This window comes from Trichechus manatus, unplaced genomic scaffold (assembly GCF_000243295.1).
Source record: "Trichechus manatus latirostris isolate Lorelei unplaced genomic scaffold, TriManLat1.0 scaffold00001, whole genome shotgun sequence".
NCBI lineage: Eukaryota > Metazoa > Chordata > Mammalia > Sirenia > Trichechidae > Trichechus > Trichechus manatus.
Genome location: NW_004443937.1, coordinates 25,427,427 through 25,454,840, shown reverse-complemented (window position 1 = coordinate 25,454,840; position 27,414 = coordinate 25,427,427). Strand labels below are relative to the sequence as shown.

The 27,414-nt window shown below is 40.7% G+C and overlaps 1 protein-coding gene across 1 annotated transcript; it reads left to right on the top strand.

Annotated features, from left to right (window-relative positions):
- Positions 1 to 420: 420 nt before the first annotated feature.
- LRRC2 (leucine rich repeat containing 2) lies at positions 421 to 19,033 on the top strand. The gene is made up of 8 exons (XM_004368461.1): positions 421 to 567; positions 1,042 to 1,249; positions 4,389 to 4,545; positions 9,611 to 9,747; positions 11,949 to 12,094; positions 13,942 to 14,097; positions 16,271 to 16,407; positions 18,984 to 19,033. The coding sequence occupies exons 1-8, from the start codon at positions 443 to 445 to the stop codon at positions 19,031 to 19,033; spliced, it is 1,116 nt and encodes a 371-aa protein (XP_004368518.1). The 5' UTR covers positions 421 to 442.
- Positions 19,034 to 27,414: the final 8,381 nt, after the last annotated feature.

Genomic DNA, 27,414 nt, shown 5'->3' with positions numbered 1-27,414 from the left:
AATGTGTGTGTGTGTGTGTGTGTGTGTGTGTGTGTGTGAGCTCCGATTAATTTATGAAACTTACCCTTGAGTAAGTTATAAGCTACTGGGAAGATTAGAAGCACACACTGGTAAATTCAATACAGTGTGGAACTGTGAAGTTTGAGGGGTGCTCATAAGGCTCTGGGAACCCCAAGTTCAGCTGAGGGTGGGGAGACAAACGTGACATTCTGGAGGAGATGACCCAGGCTGAGTGTGAAGTATGATTAACATAGATTATTGTCAGACTTTAAGAACATTAGCAAGTTACCAGCCTGGAAGGGATAAGGCATTTCATCAAGCCTTAAGAAAACTGATTCATTTACGTTTCCTTTCAAAGTTCATGTTAAAACTTTTCTTCTGTGTGTATATGAAGCTGACATGTACATATATATTTTTAAACAGGTAATTCCATGCTCCCAAAATGGGACATGAAGTGGTCGTATTTGACGTTTCTGTCATCAGATCCTTATGGGAAACTCGTGTCAGGAAGCACAAAGCTTGGCAGAAGAAGGAGGAGGAAAGGCTTCAGCAAAGTGCATTGGAAAAGTACGTGTTTTCTGTAATTAGTCTTGTAGCTTATTTAGTGACTAGGGACTTGAGTGAGGGCAGCTGTGTTATGGAGGAGGCTACCTCTCCTCGGGGACTTCTCACTGTTTGTGACACATGCCAGGTTGAACTTTAGAACCCTCACACTGTTGCCCAGAAGGAGCACTCAATTGCCCTAACAGTAAAAAGACCAAACCAGTTGCTGTGAGTTGATTGGGACTCGTGGCGACCCCATGTGTTACAGAGTAGAACTATGGTTTTTCTTGGCCAGGCCCTTCTTCCATGGCGCTGGCGGGTGGGTTTGAACCGCGAACCTTTAGGTTAGTAGTGGAAAGCCAACAGTTTATCCCGGGGAAATTGTGCTCTACGATGAGGAAGACAGCGTCTGCGCCCTAGGGGCCTCGTTTGCTGCTTTTGGCCGGTGAAGACGATTTCCCGCGCGAGAGTTAACTGCTGCCTCTGCTGCCCGTTTAGGATAAAGGAAGAGTGGAACTTCTTGGTCGAGTGCAGGAGGAAAGGCATCCCCCACGCCGTGTACCGCAAGAGCTGTTTCGTAGACAACAGCGTGAGGCTTCTGGAAAAGATCGAACAGAATTCTCTCGCCAGGCAGAGTTTGCTTTCCAAGGAGAGAGACAAAAGGAAGAGTCCGTTTGTGTTTGAACTTTCCGGGGAGCAGTGGCAGGTAAGTCGAGGTGTGTCGCCATCTGCAGTAAGTGGACGCGAGGTGCAGTGCTGCGGCAGATGTCCGCCGCTGACGGGAACCCTAGGCATTGGCCTCTGCGGAAAGAATGCCTTTGCCTTCGGAGCCCACTCCCTGCTTTAGGGCGCGCTCTCGTGTTCTCGTCTCCGTGAATCGCAGTGTCGCCACGGAAAAAGCAGCGGGCTCCACTTGGATCCTTCGGAAGCTGAGGAGCTGGGACCCCATCGGCCCTCCGCCACATGCACACACAGCCTGTAACATGCTTAGTTCCACTGTTTTTTCCCTTGACATCTAAAATAACCCTTTGCCTTTTTTTTTTTTTTTTTAATGAACTGAGCCTTTCACTTATATAACTCCCCTCAGTGGGCGATGCCTTTGCTGGCTCGTCACAGTGCTGTAGGAATTTTGCCTTCAGGACAAAGACGCCCCTTCCTCCCCCCCCACCCCCCGCCCCATTTCTTTCCTTAGGTGTTTACTGGCGGCGTCCTGCTCCCGGTCCTCCCCCACCCCACCACTTGCTGATTTGCTTGGAGAGATGTCTCCAGGGGTTGTCTATAATCTGAAATCACTTTTTCCATGTTAAGCCTGACATTTTCCGGTTGAAGCAGCAGCTAGGGGTGCAGGATAAGTCAGCTTGATCTGGGGAACCTGCCAATGGCAAATGATCTTCGGCCGGAGACTGAGGTTCTCGGCACCTGCCCTCCATCCCTTGTTACCCTGCCACGCTGTGACTGAAGGAGTCCTGGTGGCACAGTGGTTAAGAGTTCGGCTGCTAACCAAAAGGTCGGCAGTTCGAATCCACCAGCTGCTCCTTGGAAAACCTATGGGGCAGTTTTACTCTGTCTTATAGGGTCTCTATGAGTTAAAATTAACTCGACAGCAATGGTTTTGGTTTTTGTGACTGAAAGGACTCTGGACAGGCAGACTAAACATTTGGGATGATTCTGAGGCTGTAGTTTATTAGCCATGTGACCTGAATCACTTCCCTTTTCTTGGTTTCATTATCCTTATCAGGAAAATGGTGCTAATGCTTGCCCTGACCACCTCTGAGGGCTCCTGGGGATTAAATGCGAGGATGTTCTGTGACACTCGTTAGGTACACAGTCCTCTACAAACGTGTGAGGTTATTACTGTAAAGCCTCTGATATACTCTCGCTTGCAGCCCCATCATGGAGATCAGCGGATACTTGGACACTGTCTATTCTGGGGTAAGAAGCAGGGCATTTCTGGATTTTTAATTAAATGCTGTTGGTAAATCATTCTCATACGCCATCATCGAAGATGGTCTTGGGCCAAGCACTTACCCTCCAGTCTACCCGGAGAAACTGTAAGGAGTCCTCTTGGCTCACGAACTTCATTCTGAAAACCATTACTTCAAAGCACATTTCATGAATGTCTAGCACAGCAAGGTGGAGTCCCTGCATGGTGCAAATGATTAGTGTGTTTGGCTGCTGCTGGAAATGTTGGAGGTTTGAGTCCTCCATAGGCTTCTCCGAAGAAAGGCCTGGCGATCTACTTCTGAAAAATCAGCCATTGAAAACGCTATGGAGTACATTTATACTTTGACACACATGGGGTCCTCAAGAGTTGGAATCGACTCTGTGGCAACTTTTTTTTTTTGGTTAGTATGGTAAGGGGGGGGAGGATAGAGAGATGGTTGTGATTCAGCGGGCTGGTGGGAGACCCCATTGTGAACTGTGCAACCAGGTCTTCATTACTGGCACCCTATTGTCTCCCCCCGCCCTCCCCGCTCAGTTCCCTAACCTGGGTACCTTATCCTGATGGAACCCAGTAGAGGGAAGGCTCTGGGGCCTCTGGCATTGTCTAGTGTGAACTTCTGTAACTGTTCTCTCCCAGAGAGACTGGTGTTTCAACCTTACCTCTAATTAAGGAGTGAGCAGCTCTGTTAAGGGATTTTCACCATCTTAGAAGGCTTGGTGGCAGAAGGAAGTTCTGGCCTCTAACATCACACAGGCAGCATGCCCAGCCCTTGCAGAAAATGTCATCCAGAGTTGGATGGGGCTGTGGAGCTTCTTGGGGACTGAGAGGAAAGAGATCTGTTTTTGGTCCTTAGGGCTGCTGCTGGGCCGTGCTCTGCAGCTGCAGTGCTGGATGTGGGGAGAGGGGTGTCACCTTTGTTGTGAGCCAGGGGCCCCCCAGGCTCTGGACCCTGGTTTGATCTCTTTAAAGGACTGTACAGTCTCTTTAAAATCCCTATTCTCCCCCTTCTTCTCTTGATCCCTCTGTGACCCAATTTCATCATCGTAGAATTTCTTTGCTCTAGTTTCTCTTGTTCGGTGCCATGGAGTTGATTCTGACTCACAGTGACCTCATGTGATGGAGCAGGACTGCCCCATAGGGTTTTCTAGGCTGTGATCTTTATGGAAGTAGATCACCAAGTCTTCTTCCCATGGAGCCACTGGGTGAGTTGGAACCACCAACCTTTCAGTTAGCAGCTGAGCACTTAACCGTTGTACCACTTTTTTATTCCTTATAATAAACTCATAAAAACATTTGGAAATTTGGCATAGCAACTATTAAATGCATATCAAATATTTCTAAAAATAACCTCAGAGTAAGGGAAATACAGCCCAAATTTTAAAATCTAACATATGGGAAGATTTTCTTTTTTTTTAGAAGATAATAAATTGGTATGTTATAAATAAATAATATGTGTTGTGGCTATAGGTGTGAGCCCGATTGTGTCCAACAGGCATTTGATTTTAGTTATCAAATTAGTAATTCATGGCAGTTTTGAAATTAAGCTATCTGCCATTCTGAAATTAATGACAACTGTGGGGTCTTTGGAGCCCTGGTGATGCCAAAAGGTCGGCAGTTCAAATCCACTAGCTGCTCCTTGGAAACCCTATGGGGCAGTTCTTCTCTGTCCTATAGGGTTGCTGTGAGTCGGAATTGACTTGACGGCAATGGGTTTTGGTGGGGTCTTTGCTTTCTTTTAAGAATGGCTTGTAGAGCTGGCTGTGAAATCTGCTCTTATACACTTGCTCTCACTTGTCGGTTTAATAAATGCTCTGTGTGGCTTGGCTGTGTGCGCCCTGCCCCTCAGCTCTGACGTAGTGAGGGACTAGTTCTGACTGATGTAATTTAATTTCTGTTTTAGGAGCTCCCAGATTCGTTGAAGGAGCAGACCCACCTGAAAGAATGGCGTATCAACAATACCCTGATTCAAATCATTCCTACCTATATTGAGCTGTTTCAAGAGATGAGAATTCTGGACTTGCAAAAAAACCAAATCTCGTGTCTTCCAGCAGAAATTGGTACGTTGCTTAGCAGGAATCTTCCAGCCTTTAGTCTGTGGTAAGCAGACAGCTATTTGGCTGGCGACACTGTGTGAATGATTTCTTCGTTCTACCGCCCCAGGAAGTTGCTGGGCAGAGCTGTTTCACATGTTCCCAGAGCTGCTCATTTGCAGGGTCTCCTTTGCTGGTGATGCCTCGATCCCATGAGCCCACCTGCATAACTCAACACATGTGGACATTTGCCAGTTGCTCAGAAACTTGGAACTCTCATGACTGAGGGATGCTGTGTTTAGGAACGAATTTTTGCTTAAGACAACACGTTAAGAGATTCAACCCAATTCCTTTACAGAATACAGCTGTTCAGCATAAGAGAGCTCAACTCCTTTTGGCCGTTCCCATGTTTCTCATTTTAGCTTGACTACCAGATAGACCCTGCGGCTGACTTTTATTTATTTTTTTCTTTTACCATTTAGCTATAGTGTTTAAGGAACGTACCCTGTATTTTGTAAAGGAGATTGGGTTTGGTCTCTTACAGTATTGTCTTACAGAACTATTGAGGACTGGTGGAGGGGAGGAAAGGGGGAATTAGGGAAGGGTGATCAACAGATATTGTTTTCCTCATTTTCAGGACAATTTTTTTTTGTAACATTTTAATTTTTTTATTGTTTTAAGAATGTAGAGAACACAACATTTGCCATTTCAACATTTTTCATGTGTACAGATCAGTGAAACCAATTACATCAATCATGTGTGATCATCACCAGTTTACGCTGCTAAATTTTCCATCCACAAAAACTCCCTGCTGCCTAAACAATGATTCCTTCCTTAGCCCAGGCCCTCCCACGCCTAGTAACCGCTATTAAACTCTAATCTCTATATTTTTGTCAGGACAATTATTTTTTAACATTTGATATTAAGTCGTTAAGAATAGCAATGAGTGGTCCTCTCAGCTCCTTTGGGAACTTCCGAGGAATTATCATTATATGGACTAATTATTGAAGTGATTAGAAAAAAAAATCCAAATATTTTAAAGTATGGTAATTGCTTAAGCTGTTCCTTGGGCTCTAGAAGCAAGAAGACTTTACAGACAATTAATTATGCCTAATTGGTTTATATTCCCTTCACTGGAAATTAGGTCTGAAGGCCCTGGAAGAATAGGTAGTAAGTAGGAAGCTTTTATTTCATTTGGAAAAGATCCTGACACATTAAAAAAGGAATGGACTAGTTATTTAAAAGAATGACATGTTGGACCTATGATGCCTTAGGGGTTTTAGTTTCTCTGAGGTTGGACCGTAGTCACACTGAAAACTGTTCTGTACAGAACCTCAGGCTCAGGATGCTGACTTCAGAAATAGTGTCATCATAAGGATAACCTTGAATTCACTTTTTTTTTTTTTTTAAAAGTAACTCATTTCACGTTATTAACCCATTCCTTGGGGCCCAATCACAGCTGACCCTCAGTGGGTCAAGGTGTCATCATTGAGAGCTCATGAGACTCCCTGTCTTATCCTCATTCCTGCACTAGTGAGAAGGGGTTGATCTAGCAGTTACATCTTTTGCTTATGTGATTATAGTGAGAACCCAGTTGTTGCTTTGTCTCTTTAGATAAAGACTTAGAAATCTTGAAAATGGACCCTCAAACCTGCCATTAATTTTATTTTTACCCACATTCCTAAATTCTGCACCCCCTACTTTGCCTGGTTCTTGTTTTTTTCTGCGCAAAGTCCATTTGTTTGCCCCACAGCTCCCTACTCTGCTCATAGGGCTGTCATTTGCTCTCATCTTCTTCACTGTGTCATATTTTCAAAGTTATCTGCAGTCGCATATCACTGTGCCCTCTTTGGGCAGGCTCATCAGAGTTAGTTTATCCATATAGTTATCCAGAAGCCCTGGTGGCGCAGTGGTTAAGAGCTTAGCTGCTAACCAAAAGGTCCACCAGCCATTCCTTGGAAACCCTATGGGGCAGTTCTACGCTGTTCTATAGGGTTGCTATGAATCAGAATCAACTCAACAGCAATAGGTTTTGTTTTTTGTTACCCAGTAGTTATCTATAAACCCATACATTTAAGCCCATTTATTGAGCACTTACTGTGTGCAGACAATAAACAAATATTTGAGTACTTGCTCTGTGCCAGGCACTGTACCAGGCCCTGGGAAGAAAATGGTGAGCAAAACACAATGCTTCCTGCTCTCATGGGGTTTACATCTGCTGGGAGAGACAGACATTAGTCAAAGTGTCATCAAAAAAGATAAAAAACGGCCACTGTGTCAAGAGCTGTAAAGGGACGGTGCTTGGAGTGCTGTGAGCCTGTAGGAGGTGGGCTCTACCTCATCAGGGAGGCTGGGGGAGTGGTTAGGAGCAGGGCTGTGCCGCTGGCAGCTATGTGACTCTGGATAAGTGACAAAATCTCCAGGGGACTCTGCCCGCAGGGCCCAGAACACCATGGCCATGTCCACACTGCCACACAGGCAGGTTTGTGAAGGTCTTAATCAAAATGAGACAGTGTCCTTGAAAGCACCTTGTAATCTATACTGCGCCGTGCATTTGTGAAGTGTTAGCCTTGACTATCAATAGTGTTTTGAAACCTAAGTGTAGATAATTTTAATAACTAAGTATGTTTTCTAAGAAGTGATACTGCACTCTACTTTTTACTTCTACTATAAATAAGTAGGGGAAAAATGTCCAGATTAGAAATGAAGTGAATGGCAAGAAAGGAAATGGCCCCGCTGAAATGCTTATCCTGAGGAAAGAGTTACATACGGCCAGGCTGGGCTGGTGGTTCCCGGCTGAAGATAAGGCTCAGTGAATAACAGGGGGACTTCCTAAATCTGCTTATTTCTGTGAGGAGGAACAGATTCCTTTTTGTTTTTCAAAGCCCTGTTTACCAGGGCAGGTGCTGACAAGGATGACCTTACTTGGGCAGGAAGCTGGGAGCTGATTTCAACCAGAGCGCTTCATGTCTCGTCCTGGGTCTGTCAGCAAAGTGCCCCCTGTCCCCTGAATGGGAGAAGGGACTGGGGGCTGGGGTGGAGGGTGGGAGGGAGAGCGGGAGTGCTATAACCTGCTTAGAGAAGGCCGAAAATGTTCAGGATAAGTAAACGATGGAGTAGATACTTAATAGAGTACTTCAAAAATAAATGCTAAATTATGTTTAATGCCCTCCCACATCCTCTGGCTGGGGCTCTTGATCTAAATTAACTCTGAGGGAGAAAACTGAGCCCTTCTCAGATGAATACCATATTTTTACACAAATACCGTAAGCGTGCTATGCTGTTTTTTTTAATAGTAACATGTAAAAAAAAAATTGGCATAGCAGTGCTCACGAAAATACCTCATGGGAGGAGGGCGCAGTTGGCAAAGAAACATAGAAGACATATGTTATTTGCATAAAAATATGCTAATGTCAAATTTTCTCAAGGATATCGAAAAAGGAAAATTAATATTTATATAATGAGATTAGGCATTGTGGATGTGAGTGGTAAGGATAACATTGATTTTAATTTAAAAAATTTATGTCTATAAATTATTAAAATGTTATGTTTACTGTAGACTTTCTAAAGTCTATTACTTTTTCTTTGACTGTCTTTAAGAAGAAGCTAGTGTAAAACTTTCTCCTCAGTTATTTTAACTTATCTTTGTAGCCCCTCATGATAGTAAAATGCATGTATATTAGTATAAATATCCCCTAGTGTATTAAAGCAAATGCTTCCATCCACTAGGTCATGTAACTCTTTAATAAATAAATTTACTTCACTGTGTCTGAAAAGTTGACTAAACATGGAACATTCACATTGTTTATGCTAATCTTCTGGTGGCGCAGTGGTTAAGCACTTGGCCGCTAACCAAAATGTCGAAGGTTCAAACCCACCAGCTGCTCTGTGGGAGAAAGACCTGGCAATCTGCTACTGTAAAAATTTTAGCTTAGGGATAGTTCTGCTCTGTCATATAGGGTCACTATAAGTCAGACGGCATACATCAACAACATTAAAAAAAATTTTTCTTTACTTTGTTGTTGTTGCTGAGAATATACACAATTCAGCAGTTTCTACATGCACAATTCAGTGACATTGATTACATTCTTCAAGTTATGCATCCATTCTCACCCTCCTTTTCTGAGTTGTTCCTCCCCCATTAACATAAACTCACTGCCCCCTAAGGTTTCTATCTAATCTTTTGAGTTGCTGTTTTCATTTTGGTCCCATATAGATTGTTCTTAAAAGAGCGTAATGCTCAAGGCAGACCTTCTTTACCAGTTAAGCTAGACTATTGTTTGGTTTTCAGAAGACTTCAGGGGATATTTTTGGTTTAAGGTTTAAAGATTATCTCAGGGCAGTAGTTTCAGGGTTTCACTCACCCTCCATGGCTCCAGAAAGTCTGGAGTCCATGAGAATTGGAAATTCTGTGCTGCATTTCCCCTCTTTTGATTAGGATTCTTCTATAGAATCTTTGATCAGAATAACATTTTTTAATGAATCCAATTATTGCCCATTATTCTTAGTTTGTTCACTTCCTGCCTATGAAAGGGACTTACAGCATATTCTTTATGAAGCATGGTATGTCATAATTAAATCAATGCAAGTGTGAAGCCAAAGATAAATGGTGAATTGCATGCCATCTGTAAACATTCTATTTGTTTGAATCATTTGCCACATACATAGAGCTTAGTGCATATTTCCTTACTAGAGTTCACCAGTAGACTACAGCTGGTCACAATATTTTCTAGGAGATGTACCACTCTTCAAAGCCACTGCCTGTTATTTAACTCAGGTAATTTATGAGGGGCTTGCATTCTGTGGGTGCAGGGACCTGACCCATGTACTTGGAGGACAGATTCCCTGCACTATGGTTTCATAAAGGATTAAACAATTAAAGAGTAAGCAAAAGATGCTATGATCAGGGGCTAGAATCTTCAGGATAAAAGATGAGTAGACAGTTAATGAAGAATGCTTAAAAAACAAGTGCAAAATGTGTAGTGCCTTCCACATCATTATTTATGCAAGTGTTTTACATCTAAGTGTGTTTTCTGTTCTTAAAAGACCTTAAAGGGCCTACTCAGTGGATGTTAACTTCTTCTGATGACAGGTCGTTTGAAGAACCTGAAAGAACTCAATGTGAGTTTCAACCATCTGGAAAGCGTTCCTCCAGAACTGGGAGATTGTGAAAAGCTGGAGAAACTGGATTTGTCTGGAAATCTAGAGTTAACGGAGCTCCCCTTTGAAGTAAGAAATAAACATTTCTGCACTATGATTTATTTTTATTTGGGTAGTAACATGGGATGGTTATAGTATGGGGAAGAAAATTTAAAAGATGAAGTCTTTCTTCAGTATATTATATTATTTTGGTGATTATTTTAATTATCCTATACCAGCTATTGGAGCCCTGGTGGCGCAGTGGTTAACAGCCTGGCTGCTAACCAAAAAGTCGGCACTTTGAATTTACCAGCCACTCCTTGGAAGCCCTATGGGACAGTTCTACTCTGTTGTATACAGTTGCTATGAGTCAGAATGGACTTGATGGCAGTGGGTTTCCTTTTCTTTTTTTTTTTTATACTAGCTATTACAAGATCTTTAAGAAATGTTTTTATACTAGGCTAGGGACTGAATTTAAATTGAGAAATACTAGCAAAGGAAAATTAGGCAAAACATCCTATTTTCATGCAAGACATTTTTATTTAACGCTTATTAATGTGCAATGCTTATTGTCTATAGTGCAGATCCTGATTATCTGCAATGGTGAAGTTCTAAATAAATAAGTGGGATAAAAATTTGGTTTTGGTTTTATAACAGAACTTGTAGATGACTTACCTGTAGTCCTACAGGTAAGAGTTAAGAAATCCATCAATTTAAAAATATTTGTTAGACATTTTTTGGATCCGTATTAATTGGAGAAAAGATTTTAAATCATTTTCTGACAAAACGAAGTAGATAAAAGTGAGCAATTTTTTACTGCCAAATAAAGCCCAACAAGCTTCTTGTGCTGAAGGGAGATAAGATCTCACAGTCCCGCTAGGAAAGAAGGAAGAAAAGAGACTGGTTGTAATTTAGTCTTGATTTTCCTGATGGTCTGATAACCCTGGAGACACAGTTAGAAACTTTAGATTGAATTATGAGCATCCAGAACGTCTCTCTTGATGGGTTATTCACTGTCACATGACTGTCTTCATACTCATTTTTCTAAATTCAAAATAAGAGCAAAATTAGAATGTGCCCATTCAATAAGATGAATTTTGCCTGTGTCTCATTAAAGCAAATTTGGCAATATGGAATTGGGTTTTATAGATACGGGATTGGGTAAACAGAAACATGAGTCTACTTCTTTTTTTTCTTCATTTTAGTAGTACCTTATTCCAACTGGCTCCATATTTCATAACAGTTTTAAAAATGTAGTTTTGAGAAGCATCTCAGATTTTATTCACAGAATATTAAAATAAGTCCATAAAAGGTAGCAGTTAAAATCTCCTCCTGTATTTCAATCATAACTATCAGTTTACATATCTGACCCCAAGCATGAGACACTTATCCTACTTTATTTGATATTTATAGATTTACGTTTGAGATCAAAATATATTTCTCCACATATTTCAGTTATCAAGTTAAAAACAAAAATTATGGACGTAAAGCGTAAACTATAGAGATGTCTGGTCGTTTGTCATGTCACTCACAAACCCAAATGTGTGTCTTCCTAAGATTTTTGAAAACTCATAGATAATAAAGCCCATTGCTATCAAGTTGATTCTGACTCATAGCAACCCTGTAAGACAGAGTAGAACTGCCCCATACGGTTTCCACGGCTGTAATCTTTACAGAGGCACACTGCCACATCTTTCTCCCACGGAACAGCTGGTGGGTTTGAACCACTGATCTTTTGGTTAGCAGCCAAGTGCATAACCACTGTACCACCAGGGCTCCTTATTTATAACCTTCAAAACTTGTGCTTCCTGTCTTCTGTGACTTTGCACATGCTGTTCCCCCTCCTGGGGTGTCCTTGTTTTCCTTTTCACCTGTCGAGTAACCACAGGACCCAATTCAAACATTCCGTTCTATGTGAAATCTTCCCCAACCCCTGACTCTCACCCCACTACTGCTAGGCAGGTTAGTCACTTCTTCTGGGTGTTACCTAACATCGTCCATTGAAAATGTCTTCACATTGGTTCTTACTACATAAAAATTGCATTGCGTATTTCTGAAAGTATAAACTCCTCGAGGGCAGCCACAGAGTACTGTTTACCCTAGCATCCCTAGCATGTAGCATAATGAATGGCACATAGTAGCTGCTGGAAAATACATACTATTTTGACTATTTTGCATATAGTCATAGAAATGCCCTCTTTGAGGGAAGAAACATCAGTCTAAAAATTATTAGTAGAACTTAATACCCACTCTCAAAGAAGTAATTAGAATTCTTTGCTCTTCCCTTCTAGTTAAGTAATTTGAAGCGAGTTACATTTGTAGATATCTCAGCAAACAAGTTTTCCAGTGTCCCGATCTGTGTCCTGCGGATGTCTGATTTGCAGTGGCTGGATGTCAGCAACAATAACCTGGATGACCTGCCACAAGATATAGACAGGTAGCTACTTGCCTTCTAATGGTGAGGTACATGAATTAGTTACTAACGCCTTAAGCACTGCTAACGTTTTAAACATGCATAACGTGTGAGTGCTCTTTGAAACCAACTATCCTTAATTTTCAGGAGTTTGTTGTTTCCAGAATGTTAGTTTGGCTTTGTTTAGAATAGGATCACTTCTAGTCTGCACCATGCATATGCACAGATACGTTCATTTCAACCATCTTTCGTTGTCTTGGCGAACTTTAATTTGTTCCGTCTTTAGTAGCATGACGCCGTTGACTTTATAGAAGTAGAAAAGTAAATTTATTACACATAGAAGAGAAATACATCACTCTACGTTTAGAATATCAGTGAGGGAAATCTTTATTAGTTTTGTCTATTGATTTATACACGATCTTTAAAACAAAACTGATATGCTTAGAGAGGTTTTCAAATTATGTCTTTGCAGTTATTTCATGTTTAAGTAATTATTGCACTGAATCATGTAAGATTCATTCATTCATTCATTCCACAAATATTATTAGGCTCCTGTATCTATGGCAGGCTGGTGAGTGGGCTGGGTTTAAAGTGGTGAATGAAACAATATCTCTAGCCTTCTAGAATCCACAATCTGCTCCATAAAGTAGCATAAGTAAACTATCATGGCGCAGAGGCCAAAAATGGCTTAGGCCTGAATGCTGCCTGACAGACGTGATGTGTGTTGATGCTTTCTGGGTTTATCAGACTAAGAGGGAATTGCTTCGGTTTGAAACACATGAGGAACTTTGTGAGCTGTTGCTGGGGTCAGTCAAGATTTGGCAAATGAATGAAATAGAAAAACTGAAAGGGTGATGACTGAGTTAGAAGAAAATGGAAAGCAGAGTAAAACATACCCGGAGCATTTTTTGTTCATTTCCTTTTTACTCTGCATGTTTCTTCCTATTTTTAAAGTTAGAAAATGTTTCAAAATGTACAAAAGGAAATATGTTGCCCAAATCTGTTCATTTGCCCTCCAGCTCTAGTATTCTTTCTTTCCAGTGCGCTATTAACCTTTGGGCATGTGGGAGACACTTGGATTGAGGGCCAGCTTTGAGGCCCCAGAGCCCTGGTGGCGCAGTGGTTAAGCGCTTGGCTGCTCACCAAAAGGTCAGCAGTTCAAGTCCACCAGCTGCTCCTTGGAAACCCTATGCGGGCAGTTCTACTCTGTCCTATAGAGTTGCTATGAGTCGGAATTGACTCGACAGGAATGGGTTTTTTGTTGTTGCTGTTTGTTTTGAGGCCCGATCGGGGTCTGTTGTTGGCTGCCATTGAATAGGGCCCCTGCCTCACGGTGACCCCGTGCACAACAGTTGGACCGCTGCGTGCCATAGGGTTTGCACTGAGTGATTTTCTGAAGTAGATCACCAGGCCTTTCCTCCTAGTCCATTTTAGTCTGGAAGCTCTGCTGAGGCCTGTTCAGCATCATAGCAACATGCAAGCCTCCAGGGACAGATGGGTGGTGGCTGCATGTGAGGTGCATTGACCTGGAACTGAACCTGGGGCTCCAGCACGGAAGGGGAGAATTCTGTCACTGAACCAGTCCCTCTCATCCTGGTCTACTGCGTGTGTATTGTGCCATTTACTTGTCCTGCTGCTGTGTCTCTGTCTTTATAAGCAGTTGCAGTCAGTAAAAACTGGAAAAAAAAATCATGTCATCTGGCATGAATTTATTATCCATTTACTCAAATTTTAAAATGAGTTTATTCTTATAAGGATCACATATATGAAATAAGATAAGTAGGGATATCCTACTAGAATTTATTTGTAATTCAAGTCAGTTTTCTTTGTTGTGATGCTAAGTTCTTCCGTTCCCTTTTACTTCTTCTTAGGCTAGAAGAATTGGAAACCTTACTCTTGTATAAAAACAAGCTGACCTATCTTCCTTACACCTTGCTGAACCTAAAGAAGCTCATCTTGATAGTCGTCAGTGGGGACCATTTGGTGGAGGTCCCAACTGCCCTTTGTGACGCATCCACACCTGTAAAGTGAGTAGACCAGCGATCCTAGTAGAGACATGTTCTGACATGAGGTAAGGACGGAGGAGCATCTGGCGTCAGCACAACTGCCTCAGGAACCAGATTAGATGAGGCTCTTATTCTGAGCATCTAATTCTGGTTCACAGCAATTCTGAGGAACTTTCTACAGGATTTTGAAATTTTTGGTAAATGGCACGGGAAGGGAGAGCTCAGGGGATTTCTGGACAAATACTATTTGCTGGTTGAAGGTGCAGAAGTCCCTGGTGGTACAAACTGTTAAGTGCGGGGCTGCTAACCAAAATAGGCTGGAGATTCAAACCCTCACAGGTGCCTTGGAAGAAAGACCTGGTGATCTGCTTCAGAAAGGTCACAGCCCTGTGGAGGGCATTTCTGCTCTGAAACACATGGGGTTGCCATGAGTCAGAATGGACTTGACAGCAACTGGTTGGTTGATTGGAGGCACAGTGGGACATATTCCTGGGGTCCCTTATCTGTCTCACTCAGCACTCACATCACCTTGAGTGACCTAAAGACTGGACTGGAGGGGTCGGTGGCTGGTGAATGAATCCACCAAGTTGCCTAACCCTTACTGGGGTTTCCTTAAAAGAAGCCAGAAATCACCCAAAACTAAGAAAAACCATCCATGCAAATGGAACACAAACAGACTCCAGTTTGGGAAGAGAAATGAAATAGTCTTCTTCTGAGGTGGAATTGAAAGCTCCAGCTCCACTCCACCTCCCCTGAAGCTGAGTGAGTGCTCCCTGATAGCACATCTTGCCAGAATTTGAGGCTTTGAGGTTCTCCCATCACCTCTACCCTGAGGCCATTTTGGCTCATCCCCAGCAGCTTGGAGCCTCCCCAGGAACCTTCCCACAAGGCAACTGTAGTGAGAGCCATTTCCTCACTGTCCAGAGACCCATCTCCCTTCAACACCAGCTGCTAGTTGAATCCACCAGAGGAAATATTTCCCTGAGAGTCCAAATTCTCTTAGTGGTAAGTGCCCCCTAGCACCCCAAGACAGCAGGGCCTACAGCTGCAACCAAAGACTATTCAAAGGATTTCCTATTTTGAATTGAAATAGCTATCATCTTTCACATGGAAACCTTTCTGAAAATTGTGAGGATGGAAGATCAAGCGCCACTTTAGTTTGTCTCCTTTAGATTCTTTTTTTTGTAGCAATAGTCCATCTTTTAAATACCTTTTCTTGTGAGGATTTTCTCTGAGTTCTTTTTAATTTAGCCACATCCTTTTAAAGTTTGATATTAGTAATTGGAAGTAATATCAAACGTAACCAGACATCATGCAATTTTAAGGCTCTGACTGTGAGAAAAAGCGCGTATTGTCCACTTCAAGGCTTCCAGCCCTTGGTCCATGGCTAAGTAGTTCTCACTTCCTCATTAAGGCTCAGAACTGTCTCTGCCTTAAAACTGACTCCATAATGCTACTGGACTACTCTACCGTAGAATTCTACTAATGATACTAATATTAGATGGTCAACTGTGATTTCACGGATAAGTGAGAACTTGAGATTTAGTACCACAAGGTTGATTCTTATGCGAGAAAATTATTTTTAAATTTATTTTATTTCTGTTGTTGTTTTTGATAATATACACAGCAGAACATAAACCAATTCAACAATTTCTACATGCACAGTTCAGTGACATTGATTAGATTCTTTGAGTTGTGCAGCCGTTCTCACCCTCCTTTTCCGAATTGTTCCTCCCTCATTAACATAAACTCATTGCCCACCAAGTTTCCTCTCTAATCTTTTGAGTTGCTGTTGTGAATTTCATCCCATATAGATGGATCCTAAAAGAGCTCAAGACAGACATTCTTTACTAGTTAAGCTAAACTATTGTTTAGTTTTGAGAAGACTTCTGGGGATATTTTTAGTTTAAAGCTTATCTTAAAACAATAGTTTCAGGGGTTCATCCAGTTTCTACAGCTCCAGAAAATCTAGATTCCATGATAATTTTAAATTCTGTTCTGCATTTTCCCCCTTTTGATCAAGGTTCTTCTATAGAATCTTTGATCAAAACATTCAGTATTGGTATCTGGGCACCATCCATTTCTTCTGGTCTCACACAAAGGAGGCAGTTGTTCATGGAGGCCATTAGCCTCTTTATGTGAGGAATTTTGAAGTAAAAAATGCACAGTAAAATTGTAATATTTTCCTGAATAGATATGTAAGTCTTATGGACAATCCTATTGATAACACAAAATGTCAAGATGGTGATGAAGTGATGGAAAGTGAACAAGATCGCCAACATTTTGATAAAGAATTTATGAAAGCCTATATTGAAGATGTTAAAGAAAGAGGTGAGTTACTCTTACTTAAAATTATTTAAAATGAATACATAGAGTTCTACTTATTCATACTTGCTCATTTATTGATACATATTGATATAAATCAAATTAATATAAATTGATATATTGATATAAATCAAACTAATAAAAAGTTAATTGGCTAGGGCACAAGTTACTTTATAAAGTTACTTAACTTTATAAATTATTCTTCCATTTGCCAAAAAAAGACACATTGACTTAAAATATAAAATTTTCCTAGTGCGCTTGAATGTTGGATATGTCATCAACTATTTGACAGAGAGGCTGGGAAACATATTTAAAAAGTGAGGGTAGCAATGCCAACTGTGCATCAGTTTTTAACTAAAATAATATTTACAAAAGAGTTTTCTAAGTTGATGGGAAAATAAGATTCAATTTTTATAAATCCATTTAATTTCACCTTTTGAAAATTTATCTCTTATATAAACTAAGGTATACCTGTATAAAAAATTCACGAAAGGGAAAACACAAGATGGCAGATGAGTAAGTAGATCCATGTAGTTTTGGTGCCCATAGAGTGGTGATAATATGGAGGAGCACAGGAAGTCAAAGTACCTCAGGAAAGCATGGGAAGTGTTGTTCTCCGAGCCAGATTCCAGTGGCTATTTTCAAAGGAGTTGGGTGGTCCTGATGGTGTACTGGAGCCTTGGTGGTGCAGTGTTTAAGAGCTAGGTTGCTAGCCAAAAGGTTGGCCGTTCAAATCCACTAGCTGCTCCTTGGAAACCCTATGGGAGAGTTCTACTCTGTCCTATAGGACTGCTATGAGTTGGAATTGACTCGACAGCAACGGGTTTGTTTTTTTTTTTTTTTTCGGTTTTAACGGTGTACCGGAAGGTGTAGGGCCCTTTTCCTCCTGTCACAAGCACATACTCAGGAAAAAGGCATAAATCAGTCTTTATTCTTCTAACCACCACCTCTTCTCTGTATGAGTATGCCAGAGAGTTATCACTTCATTTTTGAGGTTTTCTTTTTTTGATAGGCTAGTTTCAAACCTGACAGAAAGAAAGACCCCATGTCTGTGGATTTAGGAAGGAAGTAGCGTTGGCACCCTTGAAGATGAGTATCTGTGGGCAGGTTCCCTCAGTCACCCTCAGAAAACATAATGCGTGTGAACATACTTGTCCTTTGATAGTGGGGTTCTGAAGATGATTAGTCACATTCAGATATTTAAAGATTTCAATGACATTAATAAAAAAAATTCCATTTATTTGGGAAATTTTTAAAATTTCAATTAAGTCAAGAAAATTTCTATACAGTTACCTCTATTTCATGATCTTTAATCTCGAATGCTTAAATATTATGAAATAAATTAGAAATTTATGTTAAAAGTGAATCTGAAATACAGAAACATTTATTTGCCAAAATCTATCTCTGGGCTGTATTAATTTTCCTTGTGTAAAAAACTTTGCTCTATTCATTCATTTATTCATAATTATATTTAAGTGCTATTATGCAAAAATGCAAGAAGAATTAGAGAAAATAGGTTTTAAGTTTTGGATCTGTGTGGCCAGCAATAAAATAATTTGCTTTTAAAAGTCAACTTTAGTGGTGCTAGATTTTGAATTCATTCACTCATTTCTGAATAATTGTAAAAATTCTGTCCTTCATCTATTCATATTAAGTTGAACCAGATATTGCCAATATCTGGCTGGTTTTGACCTACAAAAATGACAGTGTCTTATGGTTCAACCTATATAAGGCAGGGCATGTGTTTTGATTTTTTAAAAATGTGTTTGTTTGCTTTTCTTCTTCATGGTGTCTTTCCTCTTTTCTCTCCTTCCATCAGACTTCCTCATCAGACTAGTATCTGAGTCACTCACAGGCTCTGTGGCTATCAGGAAAAAAAGTAGATTTGATCAGTCCGCATGGGCCTATAACCTCTTGTGATTCAAGAAATGATGGGCTAGTGAAGCCCCCCAGGGGTCTTCAACCCTAAGTGAACATCAGAATCACAGGGAGGCCTTGCCACAGCCTTTCAGACTCAGCAGGTCCTGGGGTGGGGCCTGAGAATGTTGCATTCTAACAAGTTCTCAGGTGATGCTGATGTGAACAGAACCATTGGTAGAGACTATCCTTTGACAAAATTTGGCTGTGAAGGGAGAGAGGAGGCAGTAACTGACAGGAGGAACAAGGTTGAGAGAATGTTTACTTATTAAAATTGTACTTGTTTAGGAATAGTCCAGACTTCTCTTACAGACCATACTGCCTTCCACCAGGCATCCGTAGCCCCTAATCCTTGGTCATCTATTTCTATCTTGTCAACTTTTATTACTGTAAAGTCATGCAATTTCCGTGATCCTAATGTAGATTATTAGCTTGTGTGGGAAAGCTTGCCAAAAAACAAGAGTTAATTTTATCCCAGATCTAAATATTTCTAAAGCTTGACTACACACTTGTGATCACTCACTTAATGGTGATAAACGTATTATCTCTTCACTTAAAACAAGAAGTGGCGATAATTTGCGTGTTACCATAAGCCATGGCATGTATTTACATCGTATAATAAGATGGTTAGAGTTTGAGTACATTTTTTTTCCCCTTTGTTACAGAACATGTTCCCAGCTACACCACGAAAGTATCTTTTAGCCTTCAACTGTGATATCACCCGTTGGAAGACTGCAAAATCTTGCTATCCTGCAGCACTATAAAACTATTACTTATGGGTCATGTCATACAGGAATAATAGCTTGTGCTTAAGGACGAAGTCTAGAAATGGTAGTCATCATTGTTAGGAAAATTAATTTTCAAATTTCACATATATGAATACCTCCTTCCTTTGACTAGAGAACTGTTCAATGGGTTTATATGTTGATAATTACAGGTTCATAGGAACATAATTCTTTCCAAGCTGTGCACATTTAATATTTTAGACAGCGTATTATATTAAATAATTATAATTTGAATACCAAATTTTGAAGCTGATTGCATTGTTTTCAGAAACCAAGGGATAAAGGTGTTGTAAAAAGAGCACTTATATTGGGCTAGTCAGATGCGAGTTTTTTTATTTTGTTATTTTGAAAGAGTTTTAATGAATTATTTCTTTTACTAAGAATGATTTTCCTGCTAATTCTAAAGTTTTTAAATTATGCTTTAGCAAGTGAAGGCTCCCCTTGAAGCCCTCAGTGGAGACTTTAGGTATAAGCTGGACCTTGAAGGTAGTAAGAAGGGCTGGAAGGTCTGCCCATGCATTGGACATGAGATGCTCAGATGGTGTGCTGGTAGCCCTGGTCCAGGAAGTATGGACATGGCTGGCCACAGGAAACCTTGAATGGCCTACGTAGATGGCCATTCTGCTCTGAGTGGGTGCATTGAGGGTCCTGGAACCTACCTTAGATCAAAGAGCCGGGGCAATGCCCTCTGGGCCCCCTCTTCCTAATTTCACCCAGAGGTGACCATGTAGATTAATGAGGATAACTAGTCCCCAGTGATGAAGAATCCCTAGCAAGCCTTCCTTGTGGTACCACAGGAGAACTCTACTGGTGACTAAGATACTGCAACCCAGAGGGAACCCATGAGACTGTGTTTACGTTGGCAAAGATGAGATTTATTACAGACCTTTGGACTCTTATCACAATGTATGAGTTGGAGGAATTGTACAAATATCTCTATTTTTATATGATTGTCTTGGGATGAAGTAAACAGTATTGTGACTGATTGCTTTCAATATAAGCTTAAGCAGGTAGCTTTTTGTCAGTAAGGAAGAAAGATATGCATCATTTGCATATGTTTGTAATTGAATTGACTACTAGATGGTCTAGAACTTTCTGTGGTGTTGGAAATATTCTGTATCTACACTGTCCAATACAGTAGCCACCAGACACATGTGGTTCTTGAGCACTTGAAATGTGGCTAGTGTAACTGATGAACTAAATTTGTAATTTTATTTAATTTAAACTTAAATGGTCACATGGCTACCATAGCGGACAACGCAAGTCCAGCCAGTTGGGTCTTTTGGAAATTAAACTGGGCTAGAATGAAGGATGATTTTTTATTTTTTTTTTGTCTGAATATCTAGTCTGTCCCCAGAGGCATGCCTTTAAAAAGGGTTACTTTTGACACCCCAATATCATATCTTGAGGGGCTTAGTCATAATTCCGAACTCTATCATCAGCAGATGTAAAACAGAGCATTCTATAAACCACTGATTTGTAGCAATCAGTAGAGGATTGCTTCAACTTAAAAACAAACTCTGAGAAGTAGGTTAAGACATGAAAAGAGTAGGAAAACGAGAAAGCACTTTCATTGAACCTTAAACAACTGTATTTTTCTTTTTAACACTTTAAAAATGTAATTCAAATGTATTAGTTATATTACTTGAATAACTGTGGGATTTTAGTCCATGCCAAGGTATATATTATATATAGTCAAATGAAAAATATATCTGAAAAGGAGAGAAATGTGAGCTTTCCTACAAATTGGCTATGCATCTTTTATGTAAATTTTATTTAAATAAAGCCCGTCGTTTGTGCAAAAACCCTGTCTCGGTGATACAAATAAATAAATGGAGAAATATTGTATTAATATGTAATTATTTTGTGTTATATAATATCCCGAAACAAATATATTGTTTGAATACAATGCTTTTAGTGATACTGTTTCTGTAATTACTCAAATAAATGTAAAAATGCAGAAATACTCTAAAATAGAATATGCATCTCAGTGGAAATATCATATAGACTTGAAAATTGTAATTATAAATTTTACATTATGCATATGGACTGATTCATAATTTGAAAAATCATAACAATATGTGTATGAATATTAAAGCAATATGAATGAAAGAATAAAACATAATTCCTAGAAGAAAAATAATGTTCTGTTGCTCAAAACTTATTACTATCCCCATTTTTCATAAGTTGGAAGTTACATTAGGTGCAGTTATTGAGTTGTTGTTGTGAGGTGCCGTCGAGTTGCTCCAACTCATAGCGATCCTGTGTACAACACTGCCTGGTCCTGCGCCATCCGCACAATAGTTGTTATGCTTGAGCCCGTTGTTGCAGCCACTGTGTCAATCCATCTTGTTGAGGGTCTTCCTCTTTTTCGCTGACCCTCTACTTTACCAAGCATGATGTTCTTCTCCAGGGGCTAATCCCTCCTGATAACATGTCCAAAGTATGTGAGACCAGGTCTTGCCATCTATGCTTCCAAGGAGCATCCTGGCTGTACTTCTTCCAAGACAGATTTGTTCGTTCTTCTGGCAGTCCACGGTATATTCAATATTCTTCATCAACACCATAATTCAAAGGCATCAATTCTTCCTGTCGTCTTCCTTATTCATTGCTCAGCTTTCGCGTTTGTCAGTTTGTTGTACTATGGTGACTTTTGTGTTGCTGTGATGCTGGAAGCTATGCCACCGATACTTCAAATACCAGCGGGGTCACCATGGTGGACAGGTTTCAGCGGAGCTTCCAGACTAAGACAAACTAGGAAGAAGGACGTGGCAGTCTACGTCTGAAAAAAACTGGCCAGTGAAAACCTTGTGAAGTCATCGAGTCATGCATTTAAATTAATAGCAGAATCCACTTTAATTTTTCATGGGTCTGTCCACCCCCCATCCACATCTTCCTTTGTTTCATTGTAATACGTCCCAGAGTTAATAAGTCATAAAGTAATATTTTGTAAAATGTTCACTCCCATATTCATCTCAGATTGAGTTGTGGAAGGATCCAACTTCTTTCTGCAGAAAGAAGGAGCGGTCCTTATAATTCTAGTGACTGGATGTGGTGGGAGATGGACTCTTCTCAGTTTTCTGTACAAAAAGCTCCTTAACTCTCACTGCAGCATACAGATGTCCTTCTTCTGAGGACTTTGCTACTTATTTACCTGTTCTGATAACTCACTTTTAAAACAGGCAATCACGTTATATTCAGTTGGTTTTTTTTTTTAAAGCTTTAAAAGGAAAAGGTTGGGGAAGGGGCTATCTAAGGTCCTCCTCATCCTTTAGATGAGATTTCCACAACTGAAGGAGTAAAAGTCATGTGCAATACCAAACCAAACCAAACCCTTGCTGTTGAGTTGATTTCAACCCTATACAGGGGTTTAGAAATTAGTCATAACTGGAAAAAAGCTATAGGCATCGCACGCCCACACCACAAAGCTAAGTCCAAAGCATCATTTATCAAGGCACAAATGAAAGGAAAAAAGTGGAGCAGAGGGACCATTTGGGGCACTTGCCAAACATGGACTCAGGGTAAGTTTTGAGGATTGCAAATGGTAAGTTCCGGAAATTGACTTATTCTTTTTCCCTTTCTGTTCTTTCCTGCCTCAACTCAACTACTTCCGAATGGACAGGACATTTGGAAAGTACTTATTTTATTTTGTATGTATATCAGATTTAAAGTCGGATCTTTAAAACTTGAAATGGTGTCAAACTGCAATATTATTAAACAGCTCTAATATCTCTTCTTACGGCACCTAGCTATATCTTCAGAATGAAAAAGTTAGATGCTTAAAAGTCATTTAACTGCAGTGTAATATAAATTCCAGGTGAAGTAAATTATAGCTGGGTGTTGGACCTTAGCCTCACTCATAATTCGGAGAAAAGGATGTGAGAAGGAGAAAGCAGTAACTTCTAGAAATCAATCAAAGAAGCCCAGTTAGTAATCTGCAGAATGGATTCCCCAGAGGAAGGTGATGAAAAGAAAACACCTCATCACTTCTCATTGTTTAATGCTGCTCGTGGTGGAATTCATCTTAAGCTGCAGATTAAACGTGATGTAATCAGTGTTTACCCCTAAATCTTCTCCAAGGAAAGAAATTGGCCGAATGCTGGGACCAAACAGAGAAGGTATGGAATTAAATAGATGAACTTGCCTTGATTGTGAAGTTTGCCAGAGGGACCAAGTAGATGCAAAGCTGGGCTAACAACAGCAGAGTTATGGTCTTGATGGAAGGATGGACCAACTGGGGTTAGGACCCTGATGGGCCCCTGTCCATCTTCCCTGGTGAGCTGCTACACCGCAGTCTAGGTTCCCTTGTGACTGGTCGACCTCAGATAGCTCCTGCAACCCAGGCTCAAGAAATCAGTCTGTCCAAAATCAGACCTGGGGTTCCTACTTACAGAATGCTTCTCTCTCTCTGTAGCCATATAACTTTTTGAACTTCTGAAGGGGCTGATAAATTTGGATAATCTTTCCTCTGTACTGGTGTATCAGAGCAGACCTCACTGCATTTGTCTACTAATCTGTTGACTTGGCCACTGGTAAAAGTTTTCAGATTTTCTCTTTTATAAACAGAATTCCATGAAACCTGGAAAACAGGGAGAGGTTTAAGAAGATACAACCACGTTGAGAGACATCTATAGTTAATAGAGAAATGATAAGATGTTTATATTCTTGTCCTCAGAGAAAACATGACTCATTAGAAGTTATTCAGAGTAATACTTGCCCACTCTTGATTATCTATTGGAGTCCCTGGATCAACATGCTTGGCAGCTAACCAAAGTATTGGAGGTTCGAGTCCACCCAGAGGCACCTAGGAAGAAAGGCCTGGTGATCTACTTCCAAAAAATGAGCCATTGAAAACCCTATGGAGCACAGTTCCACTCTGACACACATGAGGTCGCCATGAGTCGGAGTTGAATCGATGGCAGCTGGTCTATGTGTGGTGTATCAGAAACATACACTGCCTGCTTTGGGTATCCACAGCAGGTAGAAGAAGGGAAGGCGTGGATAAAGGAAATTCATAGGCCTCAGCCAAGTCCTGCCAGACTCCCCTCTGGAGATCAGGAGAAGGTAAGCGGAGCTCCTAGCTTAACTGCACTTTGATTTTCTGCACTGCTGCTTGCCTGTCAAGATTCATTGACCGAAAATGACAGAGCCGGGGAAGACTTTGTATGCCTGGTCTGGTGTACGTTCCGCTCTGACACCACCCTGGGTTTAGGTTGTGATGAACTTTGCTATTTTTCTATTTCTGAACGCTGAGCAAAATCTACCAATCTTACTCATTTCTCCTCTAAGATACTTGATCCCAGTTTCCACTCTTGCTTTTCTAATCACAATACTAATTCATTCCTGGTTCATAGGTTTCTGCTTGCCCAGCTTCTCTTATGTTTAATCTGCCCTACTCGTCAGTAGCAAGATTTGTTATCAAAGTTAAGTTTTAATCATGTAATAGCCTTTTTTAAGATCGAGGTCAAAAGTTCAACAGAGGTCTCACCAGACCAGAAGGCTGCATTGCTTTCTAGAGTCTCTAGTGGGGAATCTGTTTCCTTGCCTTTTTCAGCTCTAGAGGCTGCCCCATTACTTGACTCCTGGCCTCATTCCTCCATTTTCAAAGTCAGCAATGTTATGCCTCTCTGACTGTTTTTGCAAAGTTACACCTCCCTCTGGCCAGAACCAGGAAATGTTTTAAGGACTCATGTGATTTTACTAAGCCTACCAAAATAATCTCTCAATGTCAAAACCCTTAACAGACAATTTCAAAGGGCAGCTCGAGAAGACAAAGTAAAGTATTACAATGAAATGTGCAAAGACCGGGAGTTAGAAAACCAAAAGGGAAGAACATGCTTGGCATTTCTCAAGCTGAAAGAACTGAAGAAAAAATTCAAGCCTCGAGTTGCAATACTGAAGGATTCTATGGGCAAAATATTGAATGACACAGGAAGCATCAAAAGTAGATGGGAAGCATACGGAATCATTATACCAAAAAGAATTGGTTGACATTCAACCATTTCGGGCGTAGCATATGATCAAGAACTGATAGTATTGAAGGAGGACATCTAAGCTGCACTGAGGGTATTGGTGAAAACCAAGGCTCCAGGAATTGACGGAATACCAACTGAGATGTTTCAACAAACGGATGCAGTGCTAGAAGTGCTTGCTCACTCATCTATGCCTAGAAATTTGGAAGACAGCTACCTGGCCAACTGCCTAGAAGAGATGCATATTTGTGCCCATTCCAAGGAAAGGTGACCCAACAGAATGCAAGAAGTATCAAACAATATCATTAATACCACAAGCAAGTAAAATTTTGCTGAGAATAATTAAAAAATGGTTGTAGCAGTACATCGACAGGAAACTGCCAGAAATTATTGTGGATCCAAGTAAAATGAAATCCTTGACAACTTCAATATTTTCTCCACTTATCATGACGTTTCTTACTGGACTAGTTGTGAGGATTTTGTTTTCTTTATGTTGAGATGGAAGCAGCAGTCAAGAAGTCAAACAACGTACTGCATTGAGCAAATCTGCTGCAAAAGACTTCTTTAAAATGTTAAAAAGCAAAGACGTCACCTTGAGGACTAAAGTGTGCCTGACTCAAGCCATGGCATTTTCAATTGCCTCATATCCATGGAAATCTGGACAATAAATAAAGAAGATCAAAGAAGAATTGATGCATTTGAATTATGATGTTGGCAAAGAATATTGAATGTACCATGAACTGCCAGAAGAATGAACAAATCTGGCTTGGAAGAATGCTCCTTAGAAGAGAAGGTGGCGAGACTTCATCTCATGTACTTTGGACATGTTATCAGGAGGGACCAGTCCCTGGAGAAGGACATTATGCTTGATAAGGTAGAAGATCAGTGAAAAAGAGGAAGACCCTCAGCTAGATGGATTAACACAGTGGCTCCAACAATGGGCTCAAACATAGCAACCATTGTGAGGGTGGCACAGGACTGGGCAGCATTTCGTTCTGTTGTACATAGGGTTGCTGTGAGTCGGAACCGACTTGACAGCACCTAACAACAACAACCACAATCACATCTGCAAAGTCCCTTTTGCCATGCAAGGTAACATATTCACAGGTGCTGAGGATTAGGACATGGGTGTCTTTGGGGAACCATCATTCTACCTACCCAATAAGAGTTTGGAGAAATTAAAGGTTTGCCCAAGCTCACAGAGTTACAGGGCTTTTCATAATTTCCAAATTGGCTGCTCATGAGACTCTCCAAAAAATGGCAAGTTCTTCCCTGATTCTGGGCCTGTGTAGGTGCTATTTTCTCTTATGACCATTCCTCTTATTTCCACATAGATGTTCTTTACTCAGTCTTCCAGAATCATATCAAGTAAGACTACGTTGGTAAGATAGATTCTGGTCAGTGGTACCACTGTTGGCCAGGAGCCCAAGTGAGGACTCTGGAAATTTGATCTATGTTATGGATTGAATTGTGTCCCCTCAAATTATGTGTTGTAAATCCTAACCTGTATGCCTGTGTTTATAATCCCATTTGGGAATGGGTTGTCTTTATTTTGTTAATGAGGCAGGATTAGTAAAGGTGTATCTTGAGTCAATCTCTTTGAGATGTGAAAGAGATAAAATGCAAGCTAGCAAGCAGAGATGGGGAAAGATAGATGCCAAGCTGCATGAAGATTGCCCAGAAGCAGAAGCCTTCCTGATGAATTGGCTTTTTATCATTATGAAAGATCTCTTTATGACTTGAAGTCTACTTTTTCTGTATATAGCCACCTTCCTCCAGAGCTGACAGACGGAGAAAGACTTCTCCTAGAGCTGGCACCCTGAATTCAGACTTCCAGCCTCCTAAACTGTGAGAAAGCAAGTTTCTGTTTTTTAAAGACACCCAGTTATGGTATTTCTGTCATAACAGCACTAGATAACTAAGATAATCGAGATCTCCCTTTCTTGAATCCTTCCTCTTGGATCACTGCTGGACCTTCAACTTCCCATCCTCTATTCTCATTGCCACAGTCCTGATTGAGACCTTAACCCTTTCTTACCTGGACTCCTGCAACAGTCTTATTATTGCCTTCTCTCTCTTGTCCCCTGTCCCTTCCTCAGGCATTTAGTTAATCTTTATGATACACAAATCTGACAGGTCACTCTCCTGATCCAAACCCTTTTTTGACTCCCCATTGCCTTTAAATGAGCCCTGGTGATGCACATGGTTAAGCACTCAGCTGCTAACTGAAAGGTTGGCAGTTCAAACCCACCCAGCAGCACCAAAGGAGAAAGACCTGGCGATCTGCTCCCATAAAGATTTCAGCCAAGGAAACCCTATGGGGCGGTTCTACTTTGTCC

Excerpts from the sequence above, each read along its gene's own strand:
- LRRC2 (XM_004368461.1), top strand. The coding sequence starts at position 443 with ATGGGACATGAAGTGGTCGTATTTGACGTTTCTGTCATCAGATCCTTA. Across the intron at positions 4,546-9,610 it reads GTGTCTTCCAGCAGAAATTG|GTCGTTTGAAGAACCTGAAA; the intron begins GTACGTTGCTTA and ends TTCTGATGACAG. Across the intron at positions 9,748-11,948 it reads TAACGGAGCTCCCCTTTGAA|TTAAGTAATTTGAAGCGAGT; the intron begins GTAAGAAATAAA and ends CTTCCCTTCTAG.